This window comes from Coregonus lavaretus (assembly GCF_964263955.1).
Source record: "Coregonus lavaretus genome assembly, chromosome: 18".
NCBI lineage: Eukaryota > Metazoa > Chordata > Actinopteri > Salmoniformes > Salmonidae > Coregonus > Coregonus lavaretus.
In genome coordinates, this window is record NC_140005.1 from 48,937,362 (window position 1) to 48,959,777 (window position 22,416).

The window sequence follows — 22,416 nt, forward strand, 5'->3', positions numbered from 1 at the left end:
TAATTTCCATCTTGCTTCAGGACAAATGAGAGGTGATTACCAGACAGGGGTTGTTTGTTTTGGTGGTCCTAACCGTAGTAGGCTGTTCCCTAGTGCCTGAATAAAAAACAGTACCCTTTAAAAGACAGGGCAGGAGAAACAAATAATAAACATTGCCACGTCAGCTTCTTGGCTAAAACCTTGCAAGGCGAGGGCATCCTACTAAGCTATATGGAATTGTTTTAAGAAGGTCATACCAAGGATCATTTACCTATTTGATTTTGAATTTTAAGACCCCTTAAAGTATAACAAATGTATATATATATAAAAGATATTTGATTTAAAAAATGTATTTGGCCTTACTGCTATTAGCCCATACAAACACATTGAATAACAGATTCACTACAAGGAACAACAGATAGTCCTGAATAAAATCAAGAGTTATTTAGCGTCTGTCCTATATCTGAGAGATACAAGAAAGATCAGGAAACATATACACTACCGTTCAAAAGTTTGGGGTCACTTAGAAATGACCTTGTTTTCGAAGTAAAAGCAATTTGTTTGTCCATTAAAATAACATCAAATTGATCAGAAATACAGTGTACACATTGTTAATGTTGTAAATGGCTATTGTAGCTGGAAACGGCTGATTTTTAATGGAATATCTACATAGGCGTACAGAGGCCCATTATCAGCAACCATCAGTCCTGTGTTCCAACTAGTCTCAAGAAGGCCAGTTTATTGCTTCTTTAATCAGCACAACATTTTTCAGATGTGCTAACATAATTGCAAAAGGGTTTTTCTAATGATCAATTAGCCTTTTAAAATGATAAACTTGGATTTGCAAACACAACGTGCCATTGGAACACAGGACTGATGGTTGCTGATAATGGGCCTCTGTACACCTATGTAGATATTCCATAAAAAATCAGCCGTTTCCAGCTACAATAGCCATTTACAACATTAACAATGTCTACACTGTATTTCTGATCAATTTGATGTTATTTTAATGGACAAACAAATTGCTTTTACTTCGAAAACAAGGTCATTTCTAAGTGACCCAAACTTTTGAACAGTAGTGTATATATATATATACAGTGGGGAGAACAAGTATTTGTTACACTGCCGATTTTGCAGGTTTGCCTACTTACAAAGCATGTAGAGGTCTGTAATTTTTATCATAGGTACACTTCAACTGTGAGAGACGGAATCTAAAATCTTTTATACAGGTAAACGAGTTCAAACAGTTGCACTTAATACAGTTAATGAGTGGAGAACAGGAGGGCTTCTTAAAGAAAAACTAACAGGTCTGTGAGAGCCGGAATTCTTACTGGTTGGTAGGTGATCAAATACTTATGTCATGCAATAAAACGCAAATTAATTACTTAAAAATCATACAATGTGATTTTCTGGATTTTTGTTTTAGATTCCGTCTCTCACAGTTGAAGTGTACCTATGATAAAAATTACAGACCTCTACATGCTTTGTAAGTAGGAAAACCTGCAAAATCGGCAGTGTATCAAATACTTGTTCTCCCCACTGTCTATATATATATATATACACATACATACAGTGAGGGAAAAAAGTATTTGATCCCCTGCTGATTTTGTACGTTTGCCCACTGACAAAGAAATTATCAGTCTATAATTTTAATAGTAGGTTTATTTGAACAGTGAGAGACAGAATAACGCATGTCAAAAATTTTATGAATTGATTTGCATTTTAATGAGGGAAATAAGTATTTGACCTCTCAATCAGAAAGATTTCTGGCTCCCAGGTGTCTTTTATACAGGTAACGAGCGGAGATTAGGAGCACACTCTTAAAGGGAGTTCTCCTAATCTCAGTTTGTTACCTGTATAAAAGACACCTGTCCACAGAAGCAATCAATCAATCACATTCCAAACTCTCCACCATGGCCAAGACCAAAGAGCTCTCCAAGGATGTCAGGGACAAGATTGTAGACCTACACAAGGCTGGAATGGACTACAAGACCATCGCCAAGCAGCTTGGTGAGAAGGTGACAACAGTTGGTGTGATTACACTACGCCGTGAAGGACTGAAATCCTGCGGCGCCCGCAAGGTCCCCCTGCTCAAGAAAGCACATTTACAGGGCCGTCTGAAGTTTGCCAATGAACATCTAAATGATTCAGAGGAGAACTGGGTGAAAGTGTTTTGGTCAGATGAGACCAAAATCGAGCTCTTTGGCATCAACTCAACTCGCCGTGTTTGGAGGAGGAGGAATGCTGCCTATGACCCGAAGAACACCATCCCCACCGTCAAACATGGAGGTGGAAACATTATGCTTTGGGGGACAACTTCACCGCATCAAAGGGACGATGGATGGGGCCATGTACCGTCAAATCTTGGGTGAGAACCTCCTTCCCTCAGCCAGGGAAATTGAAAATGGGTCGTGGATGGGTATTCCAGCATGACAATGACCCAAAACACACGGCCAAGGCAACAAAGGAGTGGCTCAAGAAGAAGCACATTAAGGTCCTGGAGTGGCCTAGCCAGTCTCCAGACCTTAATCCCATAGAAAATATGTGGAGGGAGCTGAAGGTTCGAGTTGCCAAACGTCAGCCTCGAAACCTTAATGACTTGGAGAAGATCTGCAAAGAGGAGTGGGACAAAATCCTCCTGAGATGTGTGCAAACCTGGTGGCCAACTACAAGAAATGTCTGACCTCTGTGATTGCCAACAAGGGTTTTGCCACCAAGTACTAAGTCATGTTTTGCAGAGTGGTCAAATACTTATTTCCCTCATTAAAATGCAAATCAATTCATAACATTTTTGACATGCGTTTTTCTGGATTTTTTTTGTTGTTATTCTGTCTCTCACTGTTCAAATAAACCTATCATTAAAATTATAGACTGATCATGTCTTTGTCAGTGGGCAGACATACAAAATCAGCAGGGGATCAAATACTTTTTTCCCTCACTGCATTTATGTATTTAACCCCTTATTTTTGGCACTAAACATTCTCCATATATACAGTTGAAGTCGGAAGATTACATACACCTTAGCCAAATACATTTAAACTCAGTTTTTCACAATTCTTGACATTTAATTCTAGTTAAAATTCCCTCTCTTAGTTCTGTTAGGATCACCACTTTATTTTAAGAATGTGAAATGTCAGAATAAAAGTAGAGATAATTATTTATTTCAGCTTTTATTTCTTTCATCACATTCCCAGTGGGCCAGAAGTGTACATACACTCAATTAGTATTTGGTAGCATTGCCTTTAAATTGTTTAACTAGGTTCAAACGTTTCAGGTAGCCTTCCACGAGATTCCCACAATAAGTTGGGTGAATTTTAGCCCATTCCTCCTGACAGAGCTGGTGTAACTTAGTCAGGTTTGTAGGCCTCCTTGCTCGCACACGCTTTTTCAGTTCTGCCCACAAATGTTCTATAGGATTGAGTTCAGGGCTTTGTGATGGCCACTCCAATACCTTGACTTTGTTGTCCTTAAGCCATTTTGCCACAACTTTGGAAGTATGCTTGAGGTCATTGTCCATTTGGAAGACCGATTTGCGACCAAGCTTTAACTTCCTGACTGATGTCTTGAGGTGTTGCTTCAATATATCCACATAATTTTCCTTCCTCATGATGACATCTATTCTGTGAAGTGCACCAGTCCCTCCTGCAGCAAAGCACCCACACAGCATGATGCTGCCACCCCCGTGCTTCACGGTTGGGATGGTGTTCTTCGGCTTGCAAGCAACCCCCTTTTTCCTCCAAACATAAAGATGGTCATCATGGCCAAACAGTTCTATTTTTGTTTCATCAGACCAGAGGACATTTCTCCAAAAAGTACGATCTTCGTCCCCATGTGCAGTTGCAGACCGTAGTCTGGCTTTTTTATGGCGGTTTTGGAGCAGTGGCTTCTTCCTTGCTGAGCGGCCTTTCAGGTTATGTCGATATAGGACTCGTTTTACTGTGGATATAGATAATTTTGTACCTGTTTCCTCCAGCATCTTCACAAGGTCCTTTGCTGTTGTTCTGGGATTGATTTGCACTTTACGCACCAAAGTACGTTCATCTCTAAGAGACACAACGTGTCTCCTTCCTGAGCGGTATGACGGCTGCGTGGTCCCATGGTGTTTATACTTGCGTACTACTGTTTGTACAGATGAATGTCGTACCTTCAGGCATTTGTATGAACTAGACTTGTGGAGGTCTACTTTTTTTTCTGAGGTCTTGGCTGATTTCATTTGGTTTCCCATGATGTCAAGCAAAGAGGCACTAAGTTTGAAGGTAGGCCTTGAAATACATCCACAGTACACCTCCAATTGACTCAAATGATGTCAATTAGCCTATCAGAAGCTTCTAAAGCCATGACATCATTTTCTGGGATTTTCCAAGCTGTTTAAAGGCACAGTCAACTCAGTGTATGTAAACCTCTGACCCACTGGAATTGTGATACAGTGAATTATAAGTGAAATAATCTGTCTGTAAACAATTGTTGGAAAAATTACTTGTGTCATGCACAAAGTAGATGTCCTAACCGACTTGCCAAAATTATAGTTTGTTAACAAGAAATTTGTGGAGTGGTTGAAAAACGAGTTTTAATGACTCCAACCTAAGTGTATGTAAACTTCCGACTTCAACTGTACTTCCATTCATTTTTTCAACTGGTTCCGGGGGAACTTCAGACAAGTCTTGTGAGGCCTGTGGGCGCCCTAGAGCAAAACAACTGACATGTATGTGTTCAAGAGTCTCACCTTTCCACAGAGGGGTCATATTACTGTGTATCCCAAACTGTTCGGACGCTACAGACAGAAGTTGGCAGATCGCATCCAATGCAAAAAAACATTTATCTAGCTTAAACTACCATACCATCGCTTTATCAATTCCTCTGTGTGTGGTATGGTAGTATTCTATTAAAGTACCATACCATCACTTTATCAACATGCAAACACCAGTCAACAAGTTGAAGGAAATGTGAAATATGTAAATATGTATACGTTTATTTTTCCACCAATAAAACTGTGTAAAAAAAGAAAGAAGTCAAGTTCCTTTCACTGTTCATTCAACACCATATTCAAGTTCTAAACAGTTGTAGAAACAGCTGTAGAAAACTTGGAATATGAGGTACTCAAGGACCACGTATGGTTTATATACATGTTAAAACATTTTTCATCTTACTGTGCTCCCTTCAAGGTGTGTTGTCAATTAATTTTCTGTGTTATCCTAATCAAATCAATCAAGAAATCTCAAACACAGCTTCATATCTTAACCAAGACATATCATAGCCAAGACATAAGGGTCTCTCTAAAAGGAATTCTAAAATGCCATAGGAGTTTCTTGTGTTTGTTTCCGTCTTAACCTCATTCTTACTTCAGCTAATCTCTTTTTATAAATGGGGAATAAAATCAACATTGGAAGACCACTGCATTGGTTGGTCTCTGCCAACTTCAATATCTGCCAAATCACGACCCCATTACACATGCACACACACGCGAGCACACACACACACACAGAAGTGCAGACACACGTGTTCCAAGATCGTAGGGAGCCCATTTCACTTTCAAGTCTTCTGAAGTGCCGAACTACTGGTTTTGGCCCTAACTCACTCCAACTCGCTCATTCACTGATTTCTGTAGCCAGGCAAGCTGTTAGCTCTGGAACGGGCTGATGTCGACCCCTGGCTAACTCCGCAACGGCCTGAAGTGTTTCTCCCATTCTCTGGTTAATGGAGCGCTAGTTGGTTCCTTTAACTGTGTTCCCAGGCCTTCAGTGAGATGCTAGGGCTCTGGCTGAACCCCTTGGGCTGAGACAGCCGTGAGTGAAGCTGCCTCTACAGAGAACACACCATCCACAAAGATCACTGGCTTCATTAATAAGTGCATTGACAACGACATCCCCACAGTGACCAAATGTGCATACCCCAACCAGAAGACATGGATTACAGGCAACATCCGCACTGAGCTAAAGGCTAGAGCTGACACTTTCAAGGAGCGGGACACTAATCCGGACATTATAAGAAATCCCGCTACGACCTACGAACGAGCCATCAAAAAGGCAAAGGATCAATACAGGACTAAGATCGAATCCCACTACGCCGGCTCTGATGCTCAACGGATGTGTCAGGGCTTGCAAACTAACATGAATTACAAAAGGAAACCCAGCCGTGAGCTGCCCAGCGACGCAAGCCTACCAGACGAGCTAAATGCCTTCAATACTCGCTTCGAGGCAAGCAACACTGAACCATGCACGAGAGCACCAGCTGTTCCGGAGGACTGTGTGATCTCACTCTCCATAGCATGTATGAGTAAGACCATTAAACAGGTTAACATTCACAAGGCTGTGGGGCCAGATGGAATGTCAGGACGTGTACTCAGAGCATGGGCTGACCAGCTGGGAAGTGTCTTCACTGACATTTTCAACCTACAGTGGGGAAAAAAAAGTATTTAGTCAGCCACCAATTGTGCAAGTTCTCCCACTTAAAAAGATGAGAGAGGCCTGTAATTTTCATCATAGGTACACGTCAACTAAGACAGACAAATTGAGATTTTTTTGACAAGCAAGATTTCTGGCTCTCACAGACCTGTAACTTCTCCTTTAAGAGGCTCCTCTGTCCTCCACTCGTTACCTGTATTAATGGCACCTGTTTGAACTTGTTATCAGTATAAAAGACACCTGTCCACAACCTCAAACAGTCACACTCCAAACTCCACTATGGCCAAGACCAAAGAGCTGTCAAAGGACACCAGAAACAAAATTGTAGACCTGCACCAGGCTGGGAAGACTGAATCTGCAATAGGTAAGCAGCTTGGTTTGAAGAAATCAACTGTGGGAGCAATTATTAGGAAATGGAAGACATACAAGACCAGTGATAATCTCCCTCGATCTGGGGCTCCACGCAAGATCTCACCCCGTGGGGTCAAAATGATCACAAGAACGGTGAGCAAAAATCCCAGAACCACACGGGGGGACCTAGTGAATGACCTGCAGAGAGCTGGGACCAAAGTAACAAAGCCTACCATCAGTAACACACTACGCCGCCAGGGACTCAAATCCTGCAGTGCCAGACGTGTCCCCCTGCTTAAGCCAGTACATGTCCAGGCCCGTCTGAAGTTTGCTAGAGTGCATTTGGATGATCCAGAAGAGGATTGGGAGAATGTCATATGGTCAGATGAAACCAAAATAGAACTTTTTGGTAAAAACTCAACTCGTCGTGTTTGGAGGACAAAGAATGCTGAGTTGCATCCAAAGAACACCATACCTACTGTGAAACATGGGGGTGGAAACATCATGCTTTGGGGCTGTTTTTCTGCAAAGGGACCAGGACGACTGATCCGTGTAAAGGAAAGAATGAATGGGGCCATGTATCGTGAGATTTTGAGTGAAAACCTCCTTCCATCAGCAAGGGCATTGAAGATGAAATGTGGCTGGGTCTTTCAGCATGACAATGATCCCAAACACACTGCCCGGGCAACGAAGGAGTGGATTTTAAGAAGCATTTCAAGGTCCTGGAGTGGCCTAGCCAGTCTCCAGATCTCAACCCCATAGAACATCTTTGGAGGGAGTTGAAAGTCTGTGTTGCCCAGCGACAGCCCCAAAACATCACTGCTCTAGAGGAGATCTGCATGGAGGAATGGGCCAAAATACCAGCAACAGTGTGTGAAAACCTTGTGAAGACTTACAGAAAACGTTTGACCTGTGTCATTGCCAACAAAGGGTATATAACAAAGTATTGAGAAACTTTTGTTATTGACCAAATACTTATTTTCCACCATAATTTGCAAATAAATTCATAAAAAAATCCTACAATGTGATTTTCTGGATTTTTCTCTCTCATTTTGTCTGTCATAGTTGACGTGTACCTATGATGAAAATTACAGGCCTCTCTCATCTTTTTAAGTGGGAGAACTTGCACAATTGGTGGCTGACTAAATACTTTTTTTCCCCACTGTATATCTCACTGGTCATCCCCAAAGCCAACACCTCCTTTGGCCGCCATCATACTAAATACTAAATTATAATTGTTATTATTTTGCACTATGGCCTATTTATTGCCTTACCTCCATAATTTACTACATTCGCACACACTGTATATATATATTTTCTATTGTATTTTTGACTTTATGTTTTGTTTACCCCATATGTAACTCTGTGTTGTTGTTGTTTTTATCGCACTGCTTTACTTTATCTTGGCCAGGTCGCAGTTGTAAATGAGAACTTGTTCTCAACTGGCTTACCTGGTTAAATAAAGGTGTAATAAATTAGAAAAATAAAATAAACTCACTAACAGGGATATAAACAAATGTGTGCACAAAATTTGAGAGAAGTAAGCTTTTTGTACATATGGAACATTTCTGGGATTTTTTATTTCAGTTAATGAAACATGGGACCAACACTTTACATGTTGCGTTTATATTTTTGTTCAGCATATATTATACAGTTGAAGTCGGAAGTTTACATACACTTAGGTTGGAGTCATTAAAACTATTTTTTTCAACCACTCCACAAATTTCTTGTTAACAAACTATAGTTTTGGCAAGTCGGTTAGGACGTCTACAGAACTGAAAAAGCGTGTGCGAGCAAGGAGGCCTACAAACCTGACTCAGTTACACCAGCTCTGTCAGGAGGAATGGGCCAGAATTCAACCAACTTATTGTGGGAAGCTTGTGGACGGCTACCCAAAATGTTTGACCCAAGTTAAACAATTTAAAGGCAATGCTACCAAATACTAATTGAGTGTATGTAAACTTCTGACCCACTGGGAATGTGATGAAAGAAATAAAAGCTGAAATAAACAATTCTCTCATCTATTATTCTGACATTTCACATTCTTAAAATAAAGTGGTGATCCTAGCTGACCTAGGATTAAATGTCAGGAATTGTGAAAAACTGAGTTTAAATGTATTTGGCTAAGGTGTATGTAAACTTCCGACTTCAACTGTATATAATTATATAAATCATGATTTCTTCAAGAATCAATGGGTATATATAAGTCCATAAATGGATGTACCAAACAAAGACTGCCCATTTAAACATGTTGCCAGTTTGAAGCAGATCACAATCCAAATCAGTGGATTGTCCCTAGCTATTGTCTAACTGTGTGTGTTCTATTGGAGCCTTCCCTACCTAAAGCAGGTTTAAGATATATTGATTGCGGAATTTATAACTGATTTTGTCCGACATAACATAGGTACAGCAAATCCCCTTATTGTATGGGACACTTTTAAATGTGCCTTTATAGACCATGCAATTCAGTACTCATCTCGAAAACAAAAACAACTTAGGTCAAAAGAGTCCATACTAACAAAGGAAATAGAAGGTCTAACAGAACAGATAGAAAGCAATAAAAACTGTAACATAGAGGCTCATAATAAATTAGAGGAAAAACAAAAATAAATTGAAAAACTTATTCAAGAAAGATCAAGTGTAATATATTATAAAAATAAAGCAAACTGGATGGAATATGGGGAAAAATGCACCAAATTATTTTTTTTTATCTTCAACATAGAAATGCTACCAAAAATAATTTACTGAAACTGGTTACAAATGACGGAGTCACCCATGATTCACCAAATTATATTTTGAAGGAGGATTCAAAGTACTTTAAGCATATGTTTTCATTTCAGTCGCCTACATCTCTTCTAACAAGCTAATTGTAGGGAATTTTTTTTCTATTGATAATGTAAAATTAACAGCCATACAGAAAGACTAATGTGAAGGTGAAATTACAGAGGTGGAACTTCTGGATGCAATTAAAGACTTTAAGTCCAGGAAAACTCCAGGGCTGGATGGCATACCAGTCGAGGTATACCAAAACTTTTTTTATATACTCAGAGGACCATTATTAGCATGTTTTAACCACTCCTATGTAAATGGTAGATTATCAGACACTCAAGAAGAAGGTCTGATTTCATTATTACTGAAACAGGATACAAGTGGGAAATATAAAGATCCAGTCCATTAAAACAATTGGAGGCACCTTACACATCAGTGTTGTGGTTCAAAAATTCTAGCAAAATGTATAGTGCATAGAATTAAAAAGGTATTGTCGGACATTATTATCCATTCTAATCAGACAGGTTTTTTTTTACATGGATGATACATTGGAGATAATATAAGGCAAGTACTGGAAACAATAGAACACTATGAAAAATCTGGGAAACCAGGCCTGCTATTCATAGTAGACTTTGAAAAGGCATGTCATAAAGTACGACTGGAGTTTATATATAAATGCCTGGATCATTTCAATTTTGGAGAATCTCTTATAAAATGGGTTAAAATCATGTATAGTAACCCTAGGTGTAAAATAGTAAATAATGGCTATTTCTCCAAAAGGTTTAAACTGTCAAGAGGAGTAAAACAAGGTTGTCCACTATCGGCATATCTATTTATTATGGCAATCGAAATGTTAGCTATTAAAAACAGATCCAACAATATTATCAAGGGATTAGAAATCCAGGGCTTAAAAACAAAGGTGTCATTGTACGCTGATGATTCATGTTTTCTTTTAAATCCACAACTAGAATCCCTCCACAGCCTCATAGAGGATCTAGATACATTTTCTAACCTCTCTGGATTACAACCAAATTATGACAAATGTACTATATTACGTATTGGATCACTAATAAATAAATGTTTTACATTACCATGTAGTTTACCAATAAAATGGTCTGATGGTGATGTGGATATACTCGGAATACATTTCCCAAAGGAAATAAATGATCTCACTTCAATACATTTTAATAGAAAGTTAGCAAAAATAGATACGATCTTACTACCATGGAAAGGAAAATACCTGTCAATTTGTGGAAAAATCACCCTGATTTAACTCTTTAGTATTATCCCAGTTTACCTATTTGCTTATGTTCTTGCCTACGCCTAGCGAACAGTTTTTTAAATTATATGAGAAAAAATATATATAAAAAAATTTGGAACGACAAGCCAGACACAATTAAAAGGGCCTATTTATATAATTAATATGAATTCGGAGGACAGAAATTATTAAATATTAAAGCATTAGACCTATCACTAAAAGATTCAGTCATACAAAAGTTGTACTTAAATCCGAACTGGTTCTCAAGCAAATTAGTAAGATTGTTATATTTTGGTTTCATCTGACCATATGACATTCTCCCAATCCTCTTCTGGATCATCCAAATGCACTCTAGCAAACTATAGACGGGCCTGGACATGTACTGGCTTAAGCAGGGGGACACGTCTGGCACTGCAGGATTTGAGTCCCTGGCGGCGTAGTGTGTTACTGATGGTAGGCTTTGTTACTTTGGTCCCAGCTCTCTGCAGGTCATTCACTAGGTCCCCCCGTGTGGTTCTGGGATTTTTGCTCACCGTTCTTGTGATCATTTTGACCCCACGGGGTGAGATCTTGCGTGGAGCCCCAGATCGAGGGAGATTATTATATTATTAAGTATGTCTTCCATTTCCTAATAATTGCTCCCACAGTTGATTTCTTCAAACCAAGCTGCTTACCTATTGCAGATTCAGTCTTCCCAGCCTGGTGCAGGTCTACAATTTTGTTTCTGGTGTCCTTTGACAGCTCTTTGGTCTTGGCCATAGTGGAGTTTGGAGTGAGGTTGTGGACAGGTGTCTTTTATACTGATAACAAGTTCAAACAGGTGCCATTAATACATGTAACGAGTGGAGGACAGAGGAGCCTCTTAAAGAAGAAGTTACAGGTCTGTGAGAGCCAGAAATCTTGCTTGTTTGTAGGTGACCAAATACTTATTTTCCACCATAATTTGCAAATAAATTCATAAAATATCCTACAATGTGATTTTCTGAAAAAAAAATTCTCAATTTGTCTGTCATAGTTGACGTGTACCTTTGATGAAAATTACAGGCCTCTCTCATCTTTTTAAGTGGGAGAACTTGCAATATTGGTGGCTGACTAAATAATTTTTTCCCCCACTGTAAGTACAGTGCCTTGCAAAAGTATTCATCCCCCTTGGTGTTTTTCCTATTGTGTTGCATTACAACCTGTAATCTAAGTGTCACATGATCTCAGTATATATACACCTGTTCTGAAAGGCCCCAGAGTCTGCAACACCACTAAGCAAGGGGCACCACCAAGCAAGCGGCACCATGAAGACCAAGGAGCTCTCCAAACAAGTCAGGGACAAAGTTGTGGAGAAGTACAGATCTAGGTTGGGTTATCAGGGTTGCATTCTATGGAGCACCATTAAATCCATTATAAAAAAATGGAAAGAATATGGCACCACAACAAACCTGCCAAGAGAGGACCGCCCACCAAAACTCATGGACCAGGCAATGAGGGCATTAATCAGAGAGGCAACAAAGAGACCAAAGATAACCCTGAAGGAGCTGCAAAGCTCCACAGCGGAGATTGGAGTATCTGTCCATACGACCACTTTAAGCCATACACTCCACAGAGCTGGGCTTTACGGAAGAGTGGCCAGAAAAAAGCCATTGCTTAAAGAAAAAAATAAGCAAACACGTTTGGTGTTCGCCAAAAGGGATGTGGGAGAAGGTACTCTGGTCAGATGAGACTAAAACTGAGCTTTTTGGCCATCAAGAAAAACGCTATGTCTGGCGCAAACCCAACACCTCTCATAACCCCGAGAACACCATCCTCACAGTGAAGCATGGTGGTGGTAGCGTCATGCTGTGGGGATGTTTTTCATCGGCAGTGACTGGAAAACTGGTCAAAATTGAATGAATAATGGATGGCGCTAAATACAGGGAAATTCTTGAGGGAAACCTGTTTCAGTCTTCCAGTGATTTGAGACTGGGACAGAGGTTCACCTTCCAGCAGGACAATGACCCTAAGCATACTGCTAAAGCAACACTTGAGTGGTTTAAGGGGAAACATTTAAATGTCTTGGAACGGCCTAGTCAAAGCCCAGACCTCAATCCAATTGAGAATCTGTGGTATGACTTAAAGATTGCTGTACACAAGCAGAACCCATCCAACTTGAAGGAGCAGGAGCAGTTTTGTCTTGAAGAATGGGCAAAAATCCCAGTGGCTAGATGTGCCAAGCTTATAGAGACATACCCCAAGAGACTTGCAGCTGTAATTTATGCAAAAGGTAGCTCTACAATGTATTGACTTTGGGGGAGGTGAATAGTTATGCAAGCTCAAGTTTTCAGATTTTTTTGTCTAATTTCTTGTTTGTTTCACAATAAAACATATTTTGCATCTTCAAAGTGGTAGGCATGTTGTGTAAATCAAATGATACAAACCCCACAAAAATCCATTATAATTCCAGGTTGTAAGGCAACAAAATAGGAAAAATGCCAAGGGGGGTGAACACGTTCAGGTTTCAAGCTATATAGGTTATAGTTTGAGAGCTTTTGTGAAAGAGCACAGTTAGAAAGATATGACATATAGAAGCAAACCGGATAGACATCATGAAAATGATCGGAGATGTTGAGGGTAGAGGAAGTTCAGGAGTAAAAACAAACAAAATATAATTATTGTAAAATTGACTGTGTCCATAAAATGTATATTACATTTACATTACATTTTAGTCATTTAGCAGACGCTCTTATCCAGAGCGACTTACAGGAGCAATTAGGGTTAAGTGCCTTGCTCAAGGGCACATCAACAGATTTTTCACCTAGTCGGCTCAGGGATTACAACCAGCGACCTTTCGGTTACTGGCACAATGCTCTTAACCACTAAGCTACCTGCCGCCCCATAGTATGTATAAACTGGAAGTAGAGGCCTAAGCGTTGTTGTTCACTAGTTTACTCCAATTAGGGAACGGGTGGTGGGGTTGGAAAGGGGAACTATATTTAAAAGAAAGGATATGTATATATGTATGTATATGTATTTATATGTATGTATGTGCATATATATATATATATATATATATATATATATATATATATATATATATATATATATATATATATATATATATATATATATATATATATATATATATATTTGTGAGAAACAAAACATATGGGGGTTTGGAAGTGATGCAGACAATTACATTGATGGAAGTTACAATCTACCTTAAAAAAAAAAGAAGATTGCCCATTTAAACATGTTGCCAGTTTGAAGCAGATCAGAATCCAAATCAGTGGATTGTCACTAGCCATTGTGTAACTGTGTGTGTTCTATTGGAGCCTTTCCCTACCTAAAGAAGGTTTAAGATATAGTGATTGCCCATAAGATCAACATCCTGTCAGTTGCGGTCAGTGCCGTTTAAGATGAGGGAGGATGATTTTCACGAGCATGGGTTTATTTATATTACATCATATTGGATGACTGTCATTCATATTCCATCCACCCAGTTCAATGTAACAGCGATAGGTTTAGGCTACTAAATGATACTAAAATTTTCCCTATAGCCATCATGAGATTGTTACAACCTAGCCTATGAATAACAATTTTACAACGTAGGTGCACATATGTCAAGAGACAAATTTGAGGTGACAGACTGTGACACATGGACAGACAGTGACTTTCAAAACCGCCTTGCACACTCTTGCCTGCATCTAGCTGATAAAGCCCTCAGAGTCAATTCTGGACCTCGAATCCAGTTGCACTGCATTTTTCAGTCAGGGACTGATTTCAGTCAGGGACTGATTTAGACCTGTGACACCAGGTGTGTGCAATTAATTATCAGGTAGAACAGAAAACCTGCAGGCTCCGGACCTCGTAGGGTAAGAGTTGAGTACCCCTGTGATATAGGGTGTAATCATTAGTCCAACAGTTGCAAACAAGAGTTTCTATTGGACAAATTCAGGGATGTTTACCCCCATTTTGTTCCATTTGCTTCAGTTTAAGAAAAGTTTTTTCAACAGAATCGGCGGAATCAATACACCCCGATCACGCGTATACACAGTTCACTTTCATAGCAGCCACGTTGTATTCCTTCTCGCATATATGCGCTCTCCTCCTCTCACCTTCGCTTGTGGACTTCAATGCACAACACATCAGCTGTATGTGACCAAGCAAAAAATAACTTTCTACTACACACAGCCTACATCATTGTCACCATATTAGCTAAAGCAACATCATAGTCAGCATAGCTAATAGAACTTACGCGTTAGTAAACCCGCTACAATCAATCAGGAACGTTACAGTGTAGAGTCAGTAAGCAGTTACATCGGCGGGCCCCGGTGGCAGTAAATTAGTAAAACCAAAAGCTTACCTTGACCTGGAAGAGTTCCAGTGTTGTGTTGGATAGTCATAGCCAGCTAGCTAACGTAGCATCCCTCTGTTAGAGTAGGGTGTTTCGGTAGGCTAAACTAGCTAGCTGCATTTGCTAGCTAAATAAGTGAAAAAAAATGTTTCTCTCTATTTCTCCCTTGCTTCTCGGGCACATGCACGCTGACACGGTCGCCAGTTGTACGGTGTTTCCTCCGACACATTGGTGCGGCTGGCTTCCGGGTTAAGCGAGCAGTGTCGTCAAGAAGCAGTGCGGCTTGGCAGGGTCATGTTTCAGAGGACGCATGACTCTCGACCTTTGCCCTCCGTAGGGGAGTGGCCGCGATGGGACAAGACTAACTACCAATTGGATATCACGAAATTGGGGAGAAAAAAATTAAAAATATAAACTATTGTCTTTCTCTCTCTTTGAGTCAACTACTCATCACATTTTATGCACTGCAGTGCTAGCTAGCTGTAGCTTATGCTTTCAGTACTAGATTAATTATCTGATCCTTTGATTGGGTGAACAACATGTCAGTTCATGCTGCAAGAGCTCTGATAGGCTGGAGGATGTCCTCCGGAAGTTACTGTGTGAGTCTATGGAAGGAGGTGAGAACCATGAGCCTCCTAGATTTTATTTTGAAGTCAATGTACCCAGAGGAGGGCGGAAGCTAGCAGTCCTCCGGCTACACCACGGTGCTACCCTATAGAGTGCTGTTGAGGCTACTGTAGACCTTATTTGCAAAATAGTGTGTTTTAATCAATTATTTGTTTTATCTAAAAAGGATAACTTTTTTAATGTTTTACAATATATATTTTTAGGAAATTCACTGAGGATGATGGTACTCCCCTTCCTCCTCTAAGGAGCCTCCACTGCATCCTGTGTGTAGTGGTAATGCTGCAGCCTCCGGTACACATGTCTATGGTGTTGGCATAGGTTCGAATACGGGCTACTAACCTCTCTCTCTCTTTCCCCACTATCATCTTCTTTCTATCAGTTCAATAAAATCCAAAAATACTTTAAAAATATACCGATATTTTAAGTTCAAGATCCTAAACCGCACTACACTGCAGTTTTACAGCTACATTTGTAAAGTGGACTTGAGTTACTCAGAAAACTCTTATTGGCTTTCCTAATGTTATCATACAGGCAAAACAACAACAACAACAGCAACAACAGCAGCTGCTGGTTTGGCCCAAATAACAAGAGGGCCACTGTTTCTAGAGACTGAGGGAAGGAAAGTTTCCCTAATCCGTGCTATGGCTCTGAGGTACTTCGCATTAAAATCACTGTCATTTCGACCAAACAATGGCTGCTTTGTGTGTGTGTGTGTGTGTGTGTGCATGCCTGCATGCGTGCGTGCCTGCCTGCATGCGTGCCTGCATATGTCCGTATGTCTCTGTGTGTGATTAAGTGTGTGTGTGTACGTGTGTGTGTGTGTGTGTGTGTTTGCGTACACATCGTCCTGCATTCTAAGCAGTCGGTGGTGCTGTTCTTCTCCCCATTTCCCTATTCTCCATTACCCCTGGCTGCCTATGAATGAGAGGTGTGTTTGGTGTGTACTCCTTGTTTCTGTTCTGACTTGTTCCTTGGTCCTGGCCTATGTTTCCTGGCTCTGCGTCCGGCTGATTTAGTACAGGAGACTCACAAAGGAAATGGGTTTTGACTGGGGAGCCAGGAAAGGAACAAAGAGACTTAACCCTCACTCCTAGACCTTCAATCCTAGAACCTCAGAAATAAACCCTCACTCCTAGACCCTCACTCCTAGAACCTCAGTCTTAAACCCTTCACTCCTAGATACTCACTGTTTAACCGGTCTACATTTGTTGGAGTGTGTATGACTATTACTGTACAAAGAGTGTGTCAGTTTTGAATCAATTTTGATACAATTTTGAATAAACCTGAGGTGTCGAAGCCTTCTTGTCTTGCAATCGGTACAGACCTTGGTCAAATACAAATACACACTTAAAAGTATTTGAGGTACACTTGATTTAGGTGTATTTGCACTTTTGGGACTATTCCAAACTAAATCAGGAGCAGGCTCAAGTATTTGATAGCATTTGACATGCGTTTCTTCTAAAACACCATTCAGTCCTTCAAACTCTTTTCCTAAATATGGCCTTTTCTCAATTGGGTAACAGTTTGTCCTCTTCTCGACTCCTTAGTCCTCCTCTCCTCCATGACCCTCAAACCGGTAAGTTGTCGCCATATGTGGAAGAGTGTAAATGAATTAATAGGTGAACAGAGGAGTTTCCTCCTCTCTTCGATTGCCTCCTCCAGCGGAGGATGCTCAGGTGTATCCTACCGCGGAAGAGCTTTGAAATCAGCCACACACCCTTTGAAACCGCTGTTGTTTTCTCAAAGGAGAAAAATGTGTAAACATTTTTAAAATGATAGCTACTTATCCTTTTATCTATAAAACAAAAAGATTGAGAAGAGGAGTTAACTCCTCCGTTCACCTAACTATAGAGGACGGGAGGAGAGGACGTGAGGAGTCTATGAAATCCAATTGAGAAAAGGCCCATGTCTTTCTTTCCAGTAGTTCCAACCTTCCAGGGGTATAGAAATCCTACACACAGGGACAGTTCTAGGCATAAGCGGTCGCTTAGGGCCCCCGGCCACTTGGGGACGAGACCATTTACTTACTATTGACTGTTAGAATAGTAGAATACACCAGGTGCAATTTAGAAATTTGGTTATGAATCAGCCATTTTTCTCATGTTATGTAAGTCACTAACAGTCACTCAATTAGCAATATCAGCTAACAATTTTTAGATTGGTAGTTAGTCTAGACAGCTATCTAAACTTGTAGTAATCATGGTGGAACACCGACCGGGCACACGGGGCACGTGCCCAGGGGCCTTGACCTCCAGGGGGTCACCACTGATTTTGTTAGTCATTCTCACTTACATATCATATTAACATGGCATTAGTCATTACAAAATGTGTCGAATTGCAGGAAATTAGCTGTAAAACTGCCATTTTTTTCTCTCTGCCCCATGGCAAAATGAGTAGAAATGCATGACATTTGTTATAAAATTGCTAAGTTGTCTTTACTGCCCATGGCAAAATGTGTAGAATTGCAGGAAATTAAATCTCTCTTAGGGCCCCCAAAAGGCTACACAGGAGCGCATGTGCACGGTCAAAAAATGCATGTGCTTTGCCCATGTCTACATCCCAAATTGCGCCCGAGCCCAGGCTCTGTTCAAAAGTAGTGCACTACATAGGGAATAGGGTGCCATTTGGAAAGCACACCCTGTGTATTTATTTCATTTGCTGTTGAGGAAGGGGCCCAAGCTCACTTTTTTATATCGAGAATGTCTTTTCCTCACGGAGACCTGACCACAGAGTAAACCGGCACTGTTATGGATCGAGAAAGGAGGGACGTTATGGCAAGAGAGAGGGGTGAAAGGGAGGTCTAACCAAAATGTTCCCCCCTTTCAGACAGTATGTTGACAATCTGAAGCTGCACGAAGGAACAGTCTGTTCAAGAGATGAGGTTGGATATAGCGTGTGTGTGTGTATGTGCGTGTCTATTCAACTAAGGGAAATGGGATAAATGTTGTTGATTTTAAATAATGTTCTGTGTGTATGTCAGAACTCACCTTCTTCTTGCTGCAGTAGATCTGCCATTTCTTCTCGGCGGGTAGAGCAAACATTGCCTCCCTGTTCTTGTCTGTCAGGTCCAATTCATCCTGTGACAACAGAAAAGGCAATGAATCAATCAGTCAGTCACAATCAATCCATCAATCAAGGAATTAAGTAATCAGTTATAGGATTATCTAATGTATTGTTTTGAGGCTTCATAATGATATGTCAAGAATTACATACTGTATAACTCATTAACACTAGAACCGCTAAAGCAGTCATTTGGACTGCTCATGAATTGTATTGTTTTATTACTCTGAGTCTGCCATTTTTAAAGTATGCCCCCCTCCGTCCTTGAATTTTCCTAAATAAGTCTATATAACACACTGTTATAACCAGTTTTAGGAGGGCATGTCTTTTTTTGAATGGTTTACCCCCGTTGCCCCTCCTTCTCCCGACCGTTGAAAGTGCCGTGCACAGTTTATAATCACCCTGATAATTGCCTCAAAACTGAACCTAAACTATAATTTCACACATATAGTATAATAACAGATTAAATAAATGAAGTAAAGTATGATGGGGGAGAAAGGGGGGAGAATGGGTGAGTTGATGAGCGAGGGTAAGTGAACGATGCATAATTACGTAATCACCAATTGTGAATGAAGTCTTCTCAGTCTACTCTGGCCTACTTGGAGTACACAATTGACAAAATCTGAATGAAAACGACTCTGATGTTTGGGAAGAAATGAATCATGACATCTCTGATGATTATTCTTCTGATTCTGAGCCTCAGCCTGAACCTACACCTCCAAAGCCTAAGCGCAAAAAAAGCCAGAACAGTGCGCACTGAGCAGGTGCCCACGCCACCACCAAATGAAACGGTGAGACAGGAGAGAGGAAGGGGCGGCACCTTTTGGCTAGAACGAGCCGGGCTGATTAACAGCACAAAATGTCATCACTGAGAGAGCAGACCCTACAAAATGCAAAAAAACATCAGCAACACACTCACCAGCTTTTGTTGTTTATGTGACATTGACATTCTCCAACTGATGCAAATGCGTGAAGAAGCACATCACGTAAGCACGAGCTAACAATAATTTACTATTTTTTACTGCTGTCATATCGACAAATATTCATTATAATGGCATCATTGCTTTTGTGCTAAATTTCACTATTTATCAAGCACATTTGGCGCTTATAATGATCTTTAGGCTACTGATGTTTTCATAATTTGACCGCACGTCTTGCTGACTGTGGTTGGGGTATAAATGTTTTTGTTGTTATAAAAATACGCTTTTACCGCGTTCCAACACATATGTTTTTTGTTTTTACATACTGTATACCCTACAGGGTCATAAACTAATGAAAATGCTATTGTGTTCTAATGTTACCTAAAACCTTCATAAACACAACCAAATTATAATTTTTGCGATAGCATATATGAAATGTATTAATTACACGGTTAGAATGTTGCAGTCAGAATGACTGCTCATTAGCTTGAAGGGGGGTCCCTCGAGGCCCAGCGGTTCTAGTGTTAAGCAACAATACACTCAACGTTTAATGCCAGTCAGCCCGTAAATTCAACAATGAGTCAGTATGTCATTCATCCGATTGTCGCAACAAACCTGCCGCGACACCTCTGATGGGTTTAGTATTCAATGCGGTGTCCATTTGTTCACCCTGGAACAAGGTGCTTCCCTCCCGGAGACTTTTGAAATGCATATGAGCTAAGGAAATGAATCTCAGCCATGGAAGAAAGTAAGCCAAGTCTTGGAAAGAGCCCTCTAGCAGTAGAGAGAAAAGAAAGAGGGACAGATAGAGAGAGAGAGAGAGAGAGAGAGAGAGAGAGAGAGAGAGAGAGAGAGAGAGAGAGAGAGAGAGAGAGAGAGAGAGAGAGAGAGAGAGAGGGTAGAGGAGGAGATGTTAAAGAGCCAGGCTTTGTGGTCCACTCTCCACTAATCTGGGCCATAATGACTAGGTTGCCATGATGTCAACCATGCAACCAGCCCCCCAACCGGGCCCCATCTGAGTTTGGGGTCTGGGCCTGGACAAGCAAAGCCAGGGGATTCATGTTTTATTGTTAAGCATAGCATCAGGGTTCAAATGTTCAATTACAACACATTGGTTTGGCTCACTTCCGGGATAAACGGCCAGTGTGTTAAGAAGCAGCGCGGCTTGGCAGAGCATGTTTCGAAGAACGCATGTCCCGATCTTCGCCTCTCCCGAGCCCGTTGGGTAGTTGTCGAAATGAGACAAGGTCGTAACTACCAATTGGATATCACGACATTGGGAGAAAATGGGGTTAAATTTAATAAACAATAGTAAAAAGTTTATAAAAATGTACAATTACAGAATCTGAATTACAAGATTATTTTATATACAAGAAAACAAACATAGGACTGTCAGGGGATTCAGAGGAGCTGTCTTCAGCTATTCAGCTGGGAGGACATGGCCGGCATTCTAAGCAGCCACTGTTAGGAGTGGCATCACCTCTAAGCCAGGCATTTCAATGGGAGAGCCAACTGCAGAAATGCAGTAGACATAGGAAGGAATATAACTTTTTAATTGCATCTTATTTCACCTTTATTTATAAAGGTAATTCAGTTTAGTCTGGCTGTTTTTTGTTTTTTTTTACAATTCATGTCCAAATCATCCTTTGTTAAGTATCTAAAAATGTTTTGTCTAACTCAAAGAAGTTACTTATAGATTATATGGACAAGCGCGAAAATGATAATATAGGTACCATTGACTTTCATTGGATTTGTGCCACAAATGCAAACAATTTAGCATTTGAAACAGTGGCCAGGTAAACAAAACCAAGGCATGGCTTGCTGTCATATTCTGTCCAATGACTGCTTGCAGGGTAAGGAAACCAATATGTACATTTGTAATTTGGGAGAACTCTCTCTTTAAGAGCAGATTAGGTATTACAATGACATTATTATGATTATATTTTTGGGTGAGAACGGAGGTCCAAACTTCCTTGCATATTTTAGTGAAGTTTTAGATAGGATAGTAGGACGTGAGACATGGGGATAGACAAAGGAGGAGGAGAAACAGGTAGGAAGGGCACAGACAGTCAGCGAAGCCGAGGCTCAAACTCCCGTGGCCATGGAGGGTATGTGTAGTCCGGAGTCAGGAGTGTTACTGCTGCGCCAGACTAATGCATTATTGCAATAGATTATGTTTACTAGTTTAAGTAGTGCACTATATGAGGCATAGGGTGCCATTTGGGATACACACATAGCTTTCAGTCCTCATACAGTTCAGCCCTGCACCAGAAACCCATTCTGAAATGCATTCTCTGCAGACTTATAAACTACAGAATGAAATTGGGATCGGGAGAGGAAAAACACAAACTCTGATGTTCTGGGCTGATTGCCTACTCACGGGTCAGAGCCCCGGTGTCCAAACCACTGATGTTTTCGAGATGATCTGGCGAGTTCGGGAATCAGTGGGAAAAGACCCCTGGATTATAACCAGATGGGAAAGAGGCCCGGTGAGCTTATCCTCTCCTGTTCCTCCACTCAGCCCCCGCCTCCTGTTTATGACCTCGCCAGGCCTGGGCTGCATCCCAAATGGCATGCTATTCCCTACATAGTGCACAACTTTTGACGAGAACCCTATGGACCCTGGTCAAAAGTTGTGTACTACGTAGGTAGAATGATTTGTTCTTAACTGACTTGCCTAGTTAAATAAAGGTTAAATAAAAAAAATAAAAAGATTGGGTGAGAGATTGC

At 40.6% G+C, this 22,416-nt stretch overlaps 1 protein-coding gene across 1 annotated transcript in view; it reads right to left on the reverse strand.

The window, feature by feature from the left end:
• Positions 1-22,416, reverse strand: part of daam2 (dishevelled associated activator of morphogenesis 2) — a gene marked incomplete at its 5' end in the record, with an annotated part of 114,874 nt that overhangs the window by 81,874 nt on the left and 10,584 nt on the right. The window contains one exon of the mRNA XM_084181761.1: positions 18,694-18,783. Coding sequence (XP_084037887.1) covers positions 18,694-18,783 — 90 coding nt within the window. The remainder of the gene's footprint in view (positions 1-18,693; positions 18,784-22,416) is intronic.